Genomic DNA, 18,099 nt, shown 5'->3' with positions numbered 1-18,099 from the left:
AATTATATTTTTCCAAAATATGACAGCATAACAATCGATCACATTGATTGTTGACATTACATAAACACTAATTATTTTTACATTAAGCAAAAATAGATACGATACATAATTCTTTGCAAGAAGTTCACTCTTTAATTGTATGCTGTGGATGACAAGATATCTTCAAGCATAAGCTTTACAATCTAACTTGCCTTACCTTAAAACAAGGACAAAAGTTAGTAAGTGCAAGAAAACAGTCATGAGATTTCTGGTTACAAAAGTGTGCAGGGCCAAACCTGCTCTGTTTGACTGAATTTTTTAAAAAGGATGAAACTTTAAATAGCAGTAAGACTCAAAGTATAAAATTCAAGTGACTACTTTAAAAACATCTTCACAGGCAAACATAGTAAGCTTCTGAGAGCAAACTGAAGCTTCAAATCAGTCTGAAGAAGGGTCTCGACCCAAAACGTCACCCATTCCTTCTCTCCTGAGATGCTGCCTAACCCGCTGAGTTACTCCAGCATTTTGTGTCTACCTTGAAATCATTACACTGGTGGCTTAATCTACCAAATTCAGGACAGCAAGATTAGGTTTCTAATTTTTGCAGAGAACATCTTTCAAAATAGACATTCCATACAGGTTTGCTCTCTCTGCACCATTCTTGAGTAACATAAAGTCCTTGCATGATTTATTGTTCTTTGCTAGCTCAGCTAACACACATTGAAAGGCAGCAACAAGGTCAAGCTCGACAGACATTGGGGAAGCTTGAGTTAGCAAATCAAAAATATTATTCATCCACTTCAATTCAATTACATTCTGTGGTAGCCATGGCAATAAAGGAATGCAACTACTAAAAGCTTGCATTCCTAGAAACCAAAGCTCAGAGATTTGATCCCAAACTTCCTGGTATCGCTCAGTCAGGACAATAAGTGTTCTTTGATTTGCCTCTTCTCTTTGAGCTGCATGTGCTTTTGAAAGAAATTGAATTGCTTCTCGGAAAAATCCCTGGGACACGGAGGTTTCCTGAAGCACTGGAAAAAAAAGAGATTGTTTTTCAAAATACAAACGACAAGACAACCCAACGACCAAACTATTATTTAAGGGCCTGAAGAAGGGTCTTGACCTGAAACATCACCCATTCCTTCTCTCCTGAGATGCTGCCTGACCCGCTGAGTTACTCCAGCATTTTGTGAATAAATACCTTCGATTTGTACCAGCATCGGCAGTTATTTTCTTAAACTATTATTTAAAATAATAGTTTGAGGTCAACCACTTCTGCCCCAAAGTAAAACAATGATTCTGGCTGTCTCACTCCTCTTCCAACAATCTGTAATTTTCCTAAAGTCTTTCAGTCTTTACGTGTTTCAGCTCAGACCAGAAGATACCACAGGTCTGTTCCCAAATCCCATATCTTTATTTGATCTTTGTGCTCAGATCCACTATCTTCAAAGTTGACCATTAAGAAGCATATTTTTCTTCACCATTCTACCCTCATCTTGACTTTGGCAAGGCATTTGTTAAGGTTCTGCATAGTAGGCTGATCCGGAAGGTTTCATCCAATGGGATCCAGGGAGAGATAGTCATCTAGATAGAGACTTGGTTTCATGGCAGAAAGCAGAGTAATGGCGGAAGATTGTTTTTTTTTGGCTGGAGGCCTTTGACTGGACGTGTACCTCAGGGATTGGTACTGGGCCCATTGTTGCTTCAAAAGGTTTCAAAGGTTTCAAAGGTCTTTTGTATCGTGTACCAATTAAGGTACAGTGATATGTGAATTACCATACAGCCATACTAAAAAAAAAGCAACAAGACACACAACTACATAAAAGTTAAAACAATTTGGATGAGAATGTAGAAGGTATAATTTTGCAAACGACACTAAAGTGGGTGATATCATGGATAGCAAAGATGCTGCTGAGGAATGGTTAATGGAGTTTAATGCAGATAGAAACATAGAAAATAGATGCAGGAGTGGGCCATTCGGCCCTTCAAGCCAGCACCGCCATTCAATATGATCATGGCTGATCATCCAAGATCAATACCCCAGTGCAAAGATAGTGCGAAGTGCTGCATTTTGGGAAGTTAAACCAGGGCAGGACCTTCACAGGTCCCCGGGGAGAGTTGTAGAGCGATCTGGGAGTAACATAGAAAATAGGTGCAGGAGGAGGCCATTCAGCCCTTCGAGCCAGCACCGCCATTCATTCTGATCATGGCTGATCATCCACAATCAATAACCCGTGCCTGCCTTCTCCCCATATCCCTTGATTCCACCAGCCCCTAGAGCTCTATTTAACTCTCTCTTAAATCCATCCAGTGACTTAGCCTCCACTGCCTCTGTGGCAGAGAATTCCACAAATTCACAACTCTCTGGGTTGTACATGTACATAGTTTCTTGAAAGTGGTGTCACAGCTAGACAGGGTGGTCAAGGCAGCTTTTGATACTTTGGCCTTCATCAGTCAGGGTATAGAGTATAGAAGTTTGGATTTTATGTTACAGTTGTACAAGACATTGGTGAGACCACATTGGAGTATTGTGTTCATTTTTGGTCATTCTACCATAGGAAGGATGTTATTAAGGTGGAAAGAGTGCATAGATTTACAAAGATTTACAAGGATGTTGTGAGGACTAGAGGGCCAGAATGATAGGGAGAGACTGGGCAGGCTGGGATTCTATTCCTTGGAATGTAGGAGGGTGAGGGATGATCTTATAGAAGTGTACAAGATCATGAATGAAATAGGTAGGGTGAATGCACAGACTTATTTTACCCAGAGTTGGAGAAATCAAGAACCAGAGGACATAGAGAGTTAGATAGAGCTCTTACTGATAGTGGAGTCAGGGGGTATAGAGAGGGGGCAGGAATGAGGTACTGATTGTGAATGATCAGCCATGATCACATTGAATGGCCTACTCCTGCACCTATTGTCTATTGACATAGGTTTAAGGTAAGAGGGGAAAGATTTAGTAGGAACCCGAGGGGAAACTTTTTCTACACAGAGAGTGGTGGGCGCATGGAACGAGTTGCCGGAGGAGGTCGTTGAGGCAGATATTATAACAGCATTTAAAAGACATTTGGATAGGTACATGTAAGAAAATAACTGCAGATGCTGGTACAAATCGAAGGTATTTATTCACAAAATGCTGGAGTAACTCAGGTCAGGCAGCATCGCAGGAGAGAAGGAATGGGTGACGCTTCAGGTCGAGACCCGAAAAGTCACCCATTCCTTCTCTCCTGAGTTGCTGCCTGACCTGCTGAGTTACTCCAGCATTTTGTGAATAAATACCTTGGATACGTACATGGATAGGAAAAGTTTAGCGCGATATGGGCTAGATGTAGGCAGATGGGACTAAAGTAGATGGGCATCTTGGCCAGCATGTGCAAATTGGACCGAAGGCCCTGTTCCCGTGCTGCTTGACTATCTGTCCCAGCTTTATTGTTCGAAAGGCTATTCCTACTATCCTTGCACAATGACCTTCATCTTCCTATTAAGCTGCATCCTTTGCTGCCTCATTCATTATACATAAACATAGCCTTTTGATAATTATATGAACAAACAATGAACTCATTTGCATTTACTGACACGCTTAAGATCATTTAAAAAAAAGCATGGCCTGTTTCAGCTTGAACTTTCTCCAAATGAATATCTTAACATATCCTTCACCAGCACCCAGGAAATCAGTTCATGATTTTATCTCTCTTCTGATTAGTCACTGGGGTTACACCCAAAATTAGTCTAACCATTTTGTTCAAGCTACACTCGCACAGCAAATCCTATCCTCAACTAAGATTGATACTTTCCAACTTGTACCTTCATTTCTACCTCATATTCATTAAGTAATTTCCACAATTGTCACTTTCATTTTAAACTTGGCCAACATTTTCTGGATTATCTTTCCAAGCCTCAACTATTCACAAGATTCCTATCCAAATCAGATCAGACTCACCTAGAACTTGTCTTCACTATCCTTTAATGACCTAACCCACAACCTTTTACTCTCTTCAACAAACCCATTTCAAAATCTTTTGAATTATGGCTCCATTGCAAATTTCACCAAGGCACATATATACAGGAAATTTCCTCCAGTAAAGTCACAAGTCAGATCATCTAATCTTCAAACACCGGCTACTTGCTATTAGTTTGTCACTCAACTCTACCTTGGTGATAGAATCTTTACAGTTTTCTTATTCTCCCCCCCCCCCCCCCCCACCCCACCTACCTTGCATTCAAATGCATCCTCAAAACTGGCATCCACAGCCTTAGCTTTGCTATTTTTTCTGAACTCTTATTCAGCATTTACTATGTAAAATGATTTTAATTTATTTGCATTAGCATTGCTCTAGTGCAGATGGACATTGCTGTAAAATATTGTACAATCTCCATTTTCTAAAGTCCAGATATTTTTAATTACTTTTACATTAGATGCAAACATGAACTTTTGAACAATAATTGAGATACTGATATATAACAATTTGGCTTTTTTATTTTGTACCTGGGGTGCCAGCCAATATGCGGCTCATCATTAATCCCAAAGTTGTAAAATTAGCAGCAAGAATCAGGTAACTTTGGTTGCAGAGCAGTGATGGCAAGGATTCCATTAACAAATTAAGTAAAGTTAAGAAGCACTCTTCCTGCCTGCAACAATAAATTAAAAGAAAACAAGGGTAAGCATTGTTTAGTAAAGATGAATTCAAAACAGAAAATGTTGGTATTAATTTTATGATTTGAAGACTTACAATATTGGCAATATTTTACCCATACAAATTTGGTAAATCCACAAATGTTCCTTAGTCTGGGTCAGAATAAAACTTTGTGGAACCAGTTAGTAATACCATTTTTAGTAATGTAATTGAATGAGAAGCCAATGAACTATCACCAATTATAATCACCGTTGCACTTGTAAATAATGCATAACCACATTATAATACTTGAATAGGTAATGTTATTGTTATGTTAACCTGTGCATCATCAAGACTTCCGCAGTGCCTCCTCATGGTAATACACAGGCAGACAAAACTGTGTGGGGATCTTGGAGGAACTTTGGCCCCCAGAAATTTCCCCTGTGGAAGCTACGGGAGGGTCTACCTGTCAAGGATAGGCCTAGTCAGCCACAGCAGGAAATGTAACCATAGATGAAACATTTCCCTCTCCAAACAGGAAATCAAAGCCACATCATCATCTCAGATGGACGGATGCTAACTATTTAATGTTAAAACAATAGGTCAATAGTGGCCTTTGAAACCATCAAAAACTCCACAGATTAACACAATTAGCAACAAAATAATTGAGATTAGGAAGGAGGCAGGATTAATCCATGCTGAATTTAGACATTACAGCTGGATGCAAAGGCAGTTTGGTTTGGGGGAAAAAAAGATTAATCCAACAATTACAATGTTAGACATATATACAAGGATGTGGGGGCAAGGTAGAACTGCAAAGGTAGCTGTAAGCAAGGATCTATCAGTTTTACCTAGGCTGATTCACAACTCACCCCAACATTGAAAGTTGCGAAACTGAATATGCAAGTTAGGAACAGGAGAAGCCCACTTGCCACTCAAACCTACCTACTGCAGACTCTACCTAGAGAAATCTTTCAACTTCTTGCTTGTCAAGAATCAAACGTGACACAATGGTGTTGCCTCACAGCTTCAAGGCCCAGGGCTCAGTTCTGACCTTTGGTGGTGTTAATGTGGAGTTCACATTTTTTCCATGCAGCTCTCTGGGTTTCCTTCAATTGCTCTGGTTTCCTCACTTATCCCAAACATCTGCCGGTCATTAGGCTAATTGGCTACTCTAAACAAACAGTCGTATAAATGGCTCGTGAGAGAATTGGGTGAGGGACAGCCTTAATTGTCATGAAAGAATAGATAACAGGGAATAGGAAAATAAGATTGACATAATTGATTTGTGAACTAGCACAAACTCAATGGGCCAAATGGTACGTCTTAAGAAAATATGGATAATCTCTGGTTCACACATATTCAAAGCCTATTTCCACAGCCCTTTGACAAAGAGAATTCTAAAATACAATACCTCAGGAGCAATAAAAAGCATCACATATTGGCCATAAATGAGTGACCCTTTACATAGATTCACCCCCAAGAGGCAACATCCCCTCCACATTCATCCTGTCTTTCTCTCTTCTGGGTACAAGCCTAGTCTGTCCAATCTCTCCTGACGGGAGCTGGGTGAAATAATGATGGGGCTGAGACTAGACTTCCTTTATGTTGGCTGCTTTTCTGCGGCAGCATAGATGGAGTCAATGGTGTGGAGCCCGGTCTGTTTGATGTTATGGGCTACATCCACAACTCTCTGCAATCTTGTGCAGTCTTGGGCTGAGCTATTCCCAAACCAAGCTGTGATGCAACCCAGCTGTATGCTTTCTCTGGTGCATCTGTAGAAGTCTGAAAGTCATAGGAGACATGCCAAATTGTCTCAGTCTCCTGAGAAATTAGAGGCATTGGTGTGCCTTCTTGGCTGTTGCTTCAATATGCTTGGTCCATGACCGATCATGGGTAATTGTACTTAGGAATGGGTGACAACCATATCCAGAAAAACTGAATATGTATTATAAAAAGTGGTCACAATTACAAATCCGTCTTGGGACCAAACAGGAGCAGGAATGCAAAGTAAACTAGTTATCTTGCTGAATTATCATTGCTGGAACCTGGCCAAGATGCTTGACATTTAACAGGAAACTTAAAAACCGTGACCCATGGATTGGGTTTTCTTGCAGCTGATTGTGATCAGCGAGCACCATTTAAGCGCCAATGCACCTGTGCTCAAGCTGTAAACTGAAACCTAACCAATGTTTTTGTTTATTGTACCCAAGTCTAGTTCTTGTGTAATGAATTTTCCAATTTCTCTTTGTTCCCTCCCCTGATGTATTACTTAAATAGTAGAGATGTAGTTATAAAGAAGTTAATTTGGCACTCTTGTGGATTCTTTTCACTATCCTAACATACATTTCTTTTTCAATACATTAAACTAATTTTCATCAAATTAAAGAGTAATTATTCAGCTGAGTTGTTTATACCTTATCAGTGCAGGGTCAGTTACTACAAGATTCAGGAAAATTCCACAGGCCGTTCGGAGATTCATCTCTGTTTTATCTGGTAAAAGTGGTGCATTTTGGCAAGTACTGAAGACTTCCCACTGTTGTGTAAAATAGCGGAGAAGCAAAACATGAAACCCATGTGAAATTAAGATTCTCCGAGGAGCATCCTCAACTGAAAGGTGACAAAATCCAGGTAACAAGAACCTGTAAGTAGAGACATATAATCAGCTCAATATTTTAGATACACCCAAGTATTAAGAAACAGGTTCTACTAGTAATTCTCATATTTTCAAGTAACTCTTGCTGTGCTCCTATGAAATAGAAAGACAACACAAACCTGATTAAGAAGTAAATGATAAAACACAGGATACATGTTTTTCATTTTGTACGCATGAAAAACATTCAAGGAATTGATATTGAGCTCCTTGACCCTATTCTGCTATTCAACATGTTAATGACCGATCTGCAGCTGTGTACCCACATTTTCCTATATTTTATACATTTATCTGCATTGCTCGAAATGCAAACTATCTGTATCAACATCTAATTTGGATATATTGTTTTTCACTATCTGAAGGGTCTCGACCCGAAACATTACACACTCCTTCTCTCTCGTCCCACTGAGTTACTCCAGCATTTTATCTACCTTATAGATAAAATGTAGTCGGAGAGTGTAAGACTGGTTGGAGGACTGGGAAGGAGAAGGGATGGAGAGAGGGGGAAAGTAGAGAAGTCAATATTCATACTGCTGGGATGTAAGTTGCCCAAGTGAAATATGAGGTGCTGTTCCTTTAGTTTGTCCTGGGCTGACTCACTCTGACAATGGAGGGGACCCAGGACAGAAAGGTCAGTGTGGGAACGGAAGGGGCAGTTAGTGTTGAGCAACCGGGAGATCAGGTTCATCTACTTCATCTACTATGTTGCCCTTGGCATGTTATAGCCCTAGGGTGAATTCAATAATTTCAGATTACCAGTCTTATGTCAGAATTGGCTACTTCTGATACAAGGTCATCCACTGGTAAAATTAACTCTATTTTTCTATTATCCTGAATGCAAATTGATACGATGGATATTTCAAGCATTTTCTTTTGTTTTAAATTTCCTGTATCTGCTGTATTCTAGATTTCACTGTGCCAGTATGTTCTTTTGAGGGTTTTTTTCCCTTCATCATCCAACTGCCTGCATTCTTCTATGAAATAGAAGTTACCCAAAAGCATGTAACACTGGACAACTTTGTTCTTTACCCTATCACAGATTTTGTTTTACTCTTTCCATAAACCCCACCCCTCCCCAATCGCACTCCACTCTGGCAGTTTAAAATCCAGTTCTAATGGAGGGTTACCTACCTCTACAGATACTGCCTTGCCTGCTGTGTTCATAGAACTTTCTGCTGTTATATTCCCTGCATCTGGAGCTCTTTTCTTAAATCAATCTAGACCTTTTGGGGGAACGCCAGCAAGTAGGAAGCAATGTTGCTTTTGTGCTCACCACAATTCTGACTGCTTTCTTAAAATCAAATTCTAGATTGGCTGAAATGTCTTCCAGTGAAGTGCAGCAAAATACAAACTATGGTCTTTAATCTCCTCATCAAACGCTGTTGAGCAGCGAACAACCCATTCTTTTCTGAGGGGAAAAAAAAATCTGACATGGTCCCAGTCTATACAGTATTGTTGTCGTATTTAACCCCAGGAGAAACTCCTAAATACATAACCCACATCAACACATGGACTGCCTATTGCTACTTGCCCATCTATCCAAGCTCAGATCGCCTGCTGCTAATCTGTGTCTTTGTTGTGAGGATCTGTAGATTCATTGAGAGATATAGCACAGAAATAAGTCTTTAGCGCAGCAAGTCAAACTGACCATAAACCACCCATTACATTAATCCTACATTTATTAAATTAACAAAAATATTCACATCATATTTTCATGTTCTTCCCCCATTCACCTGGGGGCAATTTACTTTATCCAATTGAGGTCAGGAACAGACCCTGTCTCCGGTGCTGTGGAGTAGGAGCTCTTTGAGCTGCACCTTCAGAACCAATTATTCCAAAGCACTCTCTCATGTTTTACCCTCTTAACTTGACATCAAAAAGTTAGTGTCAGTTAAGAAGAGGACAGCAAAGTCCCATTAACTTAAAATGGTTACCTGTTTTAAAATGTTCACATTCATCCATTATCTCAGTTTTCCATATTATTGTTATTTTCCACTACCTTTCAACTCCCTGAGATATAGGTTTCTCCAATATAGACACAAAATTCTGGAGTAACTCAGCGGAACAGGCAGCATCTCTGGATGGAGTTTCGACCTGAAATGTCACCCATTCCTTCTATCCAGAGATACTGCCAGTCCCGCTGAGTTACTCCAGCATTTTGTGTCGATCTTCAGTTTAAACCAGCATCCTTTCTACTACGTTTCTCCAATTCTGTCCTCCCAAGGTTCAATAACCTTTTACATTTCTGAATTGGAAATCCAGCCTTTACACGCCAGAGATCCAAATTCTGGAATTTAGCACGTTATTATTGTTGCGATTGTAAAATTACAGCTGAATTTTCATTCAGGGTAAGAGTAAAATTACAGGACCACAGTTTATGAAATAGACCATAAAATGTTATATTGCAATTTTTTCTTACCTCAAAGCATCCCTCGACCAGGTTTTTGCCTCAGAACTATCAGTTAGAGATAGTTCTTTTACTTCGTTGTCCACGTTGTCTGATCTAATTGAACACTCAAATAGAACCCGAGCATAATGAATCAGAAAAGGCAGCACATCACAGATTTCTTGTTTTAATGCACAAGTCTCTTCAGCCATCCATGCACCTAATACTCTGATCGAGGCAAACAGAAATGGGTCTCTCAGTTGGTCTTCTTTCACCTGCGTTATAGGAAGAATTTTATGATAAAATTCAAATTGATGTATTTACAACCACATTTTAAAAAGTGAAATAGAAGTAACAAATTCCCATTAAAAGGAATTATTGAGAATATTTGAAGTGTAATGCAATTTACTATAAGGGAAAGCTTCTAAACAATAAGCTACTGATTTTCTGCTGGGATACATAAATAAATTGTGGATCTGGTGTTTTATTCATAGCAACGCCAGAATACAGAAAATTACATAAGATTTTTTTTAAATCAGCTTCGCTGCACCCTAAAGAGAAAATTCTCTCAGAGTAAATCACATAATTGAAGTTTCAACTCTGGCTGTTCATTATCGAAATTCCACCCTTTACCATAGGCCAAATGAAACTCCATTCACATTTAATAGCAATTCTATTTCCCATGGATATTTGTTGTCAGTCAATTTTGATTAGAACCATAAGCCAATTTTGATGTTTGTTTACATGCATGGCCAACTCAGCTATTCAAACTCAATCTGAGGTTTGGTCATTTCTGTTTTTTCATACAGTCCAAAGCAGATTCAAAACACATGAACAGTAAATAATCCAATCATTCCTCCTAATTGCTGCCTCTTATTCTGATTAAAAACATACTGTCTGATGAATTCTATTATTTGCAGTACATTATTTAATAAATATTGGATCACCAAATCACAATTATGCATTTTCCTGTGCAAAATGCATTCATTTAAATTGCATCGTTATTAAATTTGTATTAGAATTTGCATTAATCTAATATTACAGCAAACCAATTGTACATTTATGTCATGATTCAAAAAATGCCACAATCTGTACAATGCAGCATACAACCATATGCAGTTTTATGCAAGCATACAATTAGTCCTCCTGCCACATTTATATAAAGTATAATTTTAAGAGTTCTATTAAAACCAAAGAGATAATGAATTATGAAACGGCATCAGAGCTGTGGAATTAAAATGAATCTCTGATAGTTGGGAGGTCTTCAACACAGAAAAAACAACCACAGAAAGTGAAAGACATAAGTGGAGTCTAACAGCACATTATGTTCTGTGCTGGGCAAAAAAAAGTTACTCAGTTTAATCCTGACTTCCAACACTGGTCTGTAACCACATATGTCATAGTTCTTCCAAGTATCATTCTGAGGCAGCAAGTTCCAGACATCCCATGTGAAAGTGTTTTTCCATGTCTCCCATCTAATGCTTTGAAAAATATTTTAAATCCATATCTGCTGTTTTGGATCCCTCAAAGAGAAATAGGTGATTCCCATTTATTCCCTCTCAATCCCTCAAAATGTATACACTTCAATTAAGTCTCCTCTGTTCCAAATTAAATCTTAGTCTATCCCATTTTATCTCGTTTCTACAAGTTATTGTTCTGTAACAAAGCTCCTCTAACATCCTTCCCCCAACACAATCACAATTTTCAAAATATACTGACCAGATTCACGATCTAACGCTGAATAAGATTCTAGTGTAATTTCCCTTTCTCTTATCTTCAGTAAAGAAAAATATCCCTGTCTTTTTAAACAACATTATTTGGCTGAAGATATTGAGACAAACATTTCAGGGTCACTTTGTTACCTCTGCATTAAATCAACAATTTACTATTTACTGTGCATTCTCTTGCTCTGTTGCACCTTCACAAATGCATTACCTCACACTTGTCTGGGTTAAATTCCTGCTAAATGAGCAAATCATCTGAATGTTCATAAAATCTAGTTTCCCTCTTCACAAACACATGCATCATCTGCAAGCATACTTCCCTCTGCCACCCAGCAATACATAACATGCAACTCTAAATCACTAAAATATTTTAAAACGTACGGGTTGAGCATTTATCTCAGCGGAAGCCAATTGATAACAGTCTTCCAGTCACAAAAATATCAATCCACTATCACCCTTTATTCCTGGCGAATCAATTTTAGATCAAATTCGCCAACACTGTCAGATCCCTCAAGCTTTTATATGGTGACTAGTTCTTTATAAATGGGATCTCAAAAACCCTGTTGAAATCTGCATTACCACAAATACATAGGCCTCATCATCCCTCCCTGCTAACTCCTCAAAAGGTTGAATCAAGTTGGAGCACTGAGTATCGTTCTGGTCAACCTGCTAGAATAAATATGTAATTAAACTGAAAAGGATGCAAAATAAATTTTGAGAATATTATCAAGTCTGAGAAGGTTGAGCTACAAGGACAGCCCAAGGTCTCCTCCACGACCCGCCCCCCCCCTCCACTCGGCAAAAGAGGCTGAGGAGTGGCCTTGTAGAGGCATATAAAATCATGAGGGCATAGATAAGATGAGCAGTCACATCCTTTTTCCCCAGAATAGCATGGACTAAAACTAGAGGGCATAGATTTAAGTTGAAAGGCGAAAGATTAAACAGGGATCTGTCAGGGACTTTTTTTTATGTGAAAGAATTATGTACACTCATTGCCTCTGACACAACTGCATCCTGGTTAGTGTCAGGGTAATTCAAATTCCCCCACTATTACTTCACAGATCTGAACATAAAGTGGCGCAGCTGGTAGAGCTGTTGCTTCAAAGCGCCAGGGACCTGGGTTCAATCCCGATATCAGGTGCTGTCTGTGTGCAGTTTGCATGTTCTCCCCGTGGCCGTGTGAGTTTCCTCTGGGTGTTCTGGTTTCCTCCCACATCCCAAAAGGATGTTCAGGTTTGTAGGTTAATTGGCCTCTGTAAATTGCCCCTGGTGTGTGGGGAACAAATGCTAAAGAGGGATATCAGAACTTGTGTAAAAGGGTAATTGGTAGTGGTATGGACTTGGTGGGCTGAAGGACCTGTTTTTATGCTGTATTTCTAAACTATAAAATGGAGACAAATTATACAAATTTAAAAATGCAGTAAATTCATAAGAGAAACCCTTTTCCACACCTCACCTGCTTAATATAGTCAATGATCGCTCCAAAGGCCTCCACCATTATTGCAATTAATTGTCTACATTCAGCTTCTGTTAAATGGACTTTATCGCCAAGCACACACACCATCATCCCAAACTCAATTATACTGTAGCATGCTGTGATGACATCTGGTTTAGAGTAAGTTGCCTCTTGACTGGGATCTTCCAAGCAAATCCGAACTTCCACACAGGCCAGGTTCACTAACAACGATAAGAATTTACTTCTTGTTTCAGCATTTACTGTCAGAATCCAGTCTGTGCCATAAACAGCCAACAGGAGCCCAGCAAGTTTCAGTGCTGGGTCCCTTTGTGAGATACTCAATTTACTGCTGAGTATACTGAAGAGGCCAATATAACAATTCTTCAAGCATGCGGTGAAAGTTGGATCCTCTGTTGGATCCTCAGATGGGGTGGGTAGAAAATGCTGCATCAGGTTACACAATTCAAATTTCTGATGACCTTGATCTGTAGCAAACTGTTCACTAAGCATGTTGCATACCTTCAAGAGCTCTGGCTTACAAGTGTTCCAACATACTTTTTCCATTGCATTCAGCAGGCAGACAAGAAGATACAATGCTTTCTCACAGCCATGACATTGGTTTAGGTAAGCACGACATAATGCGAACACTGTTCCTTGAGCTACTGAATGTCTTTGTCCTTCAGGAGAAGAAGATATTGCCTGAAGACACTGATATGAATCTTCAATCATTGATGTGAAGGTGGTAATATCTGCTCCAGGTTCTATTGATGAACTGACAATTTCATTGAAAATGGGAATTGTATTTAACATTTGAGGGTGAGAAACCATTTCTGGATTTGTGGAAAAACATGCAAACAGAGTCATGCCCAGAGCTCGGAAAATTAAATTGGGACAACCACTGGGTGATTCCTTGGTGATAAGGAGTCGATTCGGGAAAGAGAATCCAATAGCATCAAATATCCGCTGTCGAGTGTCTGCATCAGTTTCACCTGCCTTCACCACTTTGGTCACCTAAAGTGAATAAAAAGTAATCATTTTATGTGTCAAATATTGGTATAACAGAAGGTCAGTAAGTGGTTTGCAATCATTTGTTTGGTTCAATGACAGTGATTTTCAATTTTCAAGCTGAAATCACAAACTAAATCTCAGAAGAGTTCACTATTTCTAGATTACCATTATTTTGCATTACTATTTATTTATTTGTTTGTGTCTTTGTTTCTATATATAGTTTGAGCTTTTTGTTTATTATGAGTTTAAAGTACTGTTTGTAAGTCTGTTGTGCTGCCACAAGTAAGAATCTCATTGTTCCATTTTCAAACATGACAATAAAACACTCGACTCTTACCTCAAACTGAACTATAAGCAAATTACATAGAAAATTAAGTTATCTGCTTAATGGAGTATTGTCATATAAAGCAAAATGAATGCAATATTTGATAAAATTAAATCTAAACTCAATTCATACACTGAAAAACTCTGTTGGCAAACTCTCATCCAACATTGAGATAGTTACAGCAGAAAACCAATACAACCAAATTCAAGCTGATGTATTCAAACATTCTTACCAGTAAAAGTGCAGCAAATTGTTCACTATCATTCTTTGCATCCTGTAGAACTTTAAGACATCGTTCCAGTGTTCTAGTGCTTGACTGACTTTCAGTCCCAGTTGTTTTGTCTGAATTTGACGCCATTTAAAGCTATCTGAATGGCAGTAAAAAAGAAAATGGAGAAAAACGTCAAAGAATGTTATTTCAAGAAAATGGTAAATACTGCGTAGAGTTGGAGTACATACTAACAAAACAATCCTGATAAATAAATGCAAGATGATCCCAAACTTCCCGCTGCCTGTCACATCAATGCCCAAGATAGACATAAAAAGCTGGAGTAACTCAGCGGGACAGGCAGCATCTCCGGAGAGAAGGAATGGGTGACGTTTCGGGTCAAGACCCAAAATGTCGCCCATTCCTTCTATATAGAGATGCTGCCTGTCCCACTGAGTTACTCCAGCTTTTTGTGTCTATCTTTGGTTTAAATCAGCATCTGCAGTTCCTTCCTACGCATTAATGTCCAACTCTGATCTATCAGAATGTAGCCTCCTGTACTATCACAAAGCAAACATGAGAAACAAAACCTTATTCTCTGTCTAAACATATTGCAGCCTTCTGGATTCAACATTAAATTTTACCACTTTGGGTACAACAGGCAATTTGATTTCTCAGTCTAATGCACTTATCTGTGGATCCATTAACTCAGTTTGAAGAGACCCGAAATGTTGGAGTAACTGAGAGAGACAGGCAGCACCTCTGGATAGAAGGAATGGGTGACGTTTTGGATCGAGACCACCTATCCTGCTGAGTTACTCCAGCATTTTGTGTCTATCTTCGAAGTAAATCAGTGCAGTTCCTTCCTACACATTAACTCAGTTAATTTTGTTTTCCTTTGTCTTTCTCTGGGACTGGATATATACATGATACATCTCATCAGTATTATGTAGTTTTAATAAAAGACAGCAGTGTTCAATGAAAAGTGTGTGCAAGTACAAGTTATGGTTATAATGTAGATTATTAAGAATTCAAAGCACCTTCTAATAAAGGTAGTATATCTGCAGTACAAACTGCTGAATCTTCACTCCTGCCATCAGGAAGGTCTGAAAACTGTAACATCCAGTTTTAGGAGCAGCTTCTTCCAAAATATCGCAATGCTACGATAACCTCCAACAAAGTTCCTAGTGACATAGACCTGGGGGCATTGTTTTTATCTTTGCATTACTATTGCTTGTATTTCTATACACTAAACTATTTTTTCCTTGTCTATTATGATGTTGACAGAGTACTATGTTAACATACTTGAATGTGCTGCTGCAAGTAAGACGTTCAATGTTCCGTTTTCGAGACACATGGTAATAAAGCACTCTTGACTAAAACAGGTAAACTAACTTTTGGTTTAACATCACTACTACCTCTTTGAGGGTCTCCCAACAAGGATGCGGACCCTCGCTACACTGTTGAAGGTATTTATTCACAAAATGCTGAAGTAACTCAGCAAGTCAGGCAGCATCTCGGGAGAGAAGGAATGGGTGACGTTTCGGGTCGAGAAGAAGGGTCTCGACCCGAAATGTCACCCAATCCTTCTCTCCCGAGATGCTGCCTGACCTGCTGAGTTACTCCAGCATTTTGTGAATAAATACCTTCGATTTGTACCAGCATCTGCAGTTATTTTCTTATATCTCTCACTACACTGTTGTGCTGGCTGGAGCGCTCAACCCAGTTATGCTGAAATACTAAACCAACAGTAATGGTTGTCAAGTCAAGTCAATTTTAGTTGTATAGCACATTTAAAAACAACCCTCGTTGACCAAAGTGCTGTACATCAGGTCAGGTACTAAGAACGAACATACAATGGCACACACACATAACAGCACATACATAAACAGTTCACAGCGCCCCCTCAGAGAGGGCCTCAAATGCGAAGGAGTAGAAATAGATTTTGAGCCTGGACTTAAAGGAGTCGATGGAGGGGGCAGTTCTGATGGGGAGAGGGATGCTGTTCCAGTCTAGGAGCTGCAACCGCAAAAGCGCGGTCACCCCTGAGCTTAAGCGTAGAACGCGGGATAGTCAGTAGCCCCAAGTTGTGATTCTAAAGCATGAAACCGCCGGTTAAAATTTAAAAAAAGGAGGAAAAAAGAGAGCAGAGCACAGAGAAGCCAAAAAGACAGCAGAGCACGGCGAAGCCAGACCCACCTGGACCAGCACGCACCATCCGGGAACAGTGACCGCTCACCCCGAGCGTCGTGAACCAATCAGCAGCTGCTTCTGCTTCCGTTCGTTCGGCCAATGGGAACACGCGTGACTCGCCGGTGCGCAGCGCAGACTGTGACCCTTCACCTCAGCAATCCGAACCAATCAGGGCCGCTTGTATTCAGAGGACCAGACCAATGGGAGCATGACTCTTCGCCTAGCAACGGTTGCTAGGCGCCGGTCGGTGGCCCAGGCCCTGGTTCCCACACTGGCAGACACAAAATGCTGGAGTAACGCAGCGGCTCAGCAGGCAGCATCTCGGGAGAAAAGGAACACCCCCTACTGTTCCCACTGATCACTCAGTCTGAAGAAGGGTCTCGACCCGAAACGTCGCCCATTCCCTCTCTCCAGAGTTGCCGCCTGTCCCGCTGAGTTACTCCAGCATTCTGTGAATAAATACCTTCGATTTGTACCAGCATCTGCAGTTATTTTCTTACACCAGCATTTGGTGTCTATCTTCGGTATAAACCAACATCTGCAGTTCCTTCCGTCACGTTATCACTGACTCCCACCCGGAGTCGTGTCGGGCGCCGGTACCCTGTCAGTAGCAAAATGACATTAAAATTCTGCAGTGACTCAGCTGGTCAGGCAGCATGTCATGGATAGGTGATGTTTCGGGTCGGGAGCCATCATCAGAGACCCTTAATTCCCCTTCCAGTAATTGCTTGATTCCTCCTTCCATTGCCATGCATGGGAGCAGCCACATGACAGCGGCGCTGCTGTTGACTTGCGGTGCAAACCATGGCGCAAACATCTTGCTTCATACTTGTTTCACTTTTCCACCAAATAATTTTTAACATTTCATGCATTTAAATGGCGTGTTCTCAATCTAATGCATTACGGATGCGCTGAAGAAGGGTCCCGACCCGAAACGTCACCCATTCCTTCTCTCCGGAGATGCTGCCTGTCCCGCTGGGTTACTCCAGCATTTTGCGTCTATCTTTGATGTAAACCAGCATCTGCAGTTCCCTCCTGCACATTGAGCGATGCATTACTTGTTGGTGGGGAATAAAGCTCTGGCCTGATCCTCACGGTTTCTAGTCGCCGTGTTGCATTCTCTCAATCGCAATTTAAATGGTTCTGGGTGGTTGTTCCTGACCTGGTGTCAGGACGAGGTGATGGGTATTTGTTGAAGGGTGGAGATAATTTATTAAAAGTCTCTTAAATGTATTTCTGAGGCGGATGTCGGCCGCGGAAGTGACGCGGGAGTGTTTGCGATGCCTCCCTCCCCGTGATCAGAGAAACGCGCACACAGAGGGGAGGAGAAAGTCAGGCGAATACCCACAGACACCGAGAAACAGAGCGAGAGAGAGAGAGAGAGAGAGAGAGAGGCAGACAGGCACAGGTACCGGCACCGGCGAGCACCCACCGTGGGGGCACACAGACACAGAGGGGGAGACAGGTTCAGTCAGGCAGAGGGCGGCATCACAAGTCAAGATTCAGACAGGGAGAAGGGTAGAGAGAAAGTGGGGGGAAGCGAAGGGGGACAGA

At 40.5% G+C, this 18,099-nt stretch overlaps 1 protein-coding gene across 2 annotated transcripts; it reads right to left on the bottom strand.

The window, feature by feature from the left end:
- Positions 1 to 2: 2 nt before the first annotated feature.
- Positions 3 to 17,729, bottom strand: ncdn (neurochondrin). 2 transcript variants are annotated; one of them, XM_078422870.1, is made up of 7 exons: positions 17,009 to 17,729; positions 14,377 to 14,512; positions 12,812 to 13,822; positions 9,665 to 9,906; positions 7,010 to 7,234; positions 4,466 to 4,608; positions 3 to 1,010 (listed from the first exon to the last, which is right to left on the bottom strand). In XM_078422870.1, the coding sequence occupies exons 2-7, from the start codon at positions 14,500 to 14,502 to the stop codon at positions 574 to 576; spliced, it is 2,184 nt and encodes a 727-aa protein (XP_078278996.1). In that variant the 5' UTR covers positions 14,503 to 14,512; positions 17,009 to 17,729; the 3' UTR covers positions 3 to 573. The 2 variants fall into 2 exon arrangements, with proteins under 2 accessions (XP_078278996.1, XP_078278995.1); XM_078422869.1 differs by lacking the exon at positions 17,009 to 17,729 and adding an exon at positions 16,552 to 16,942.
- Between the last annotated feature and the right edge of the window lie 370 nt (positions 17,730 to 18,099).

This window comes from Rhinoraja longicauda, chromosome 27 (genome assembly GCF_053455715.1).
Source record: "Rhinoraja longicauda isolate Sanriku21f chromosome 27, sRhiLon1.1, whole genome shotgun sequence".
Classification (NCBI taxonomy): Eukaryota; Metazoa; Chordata; class Chondrichthyes; order Rajiformes; family Arhynchobatidae; genus Rhinoraja; species Rhinoraja longicauda.
This window is presented reverse-complemented; position numbering and strand designations above follow the sequence as displayed.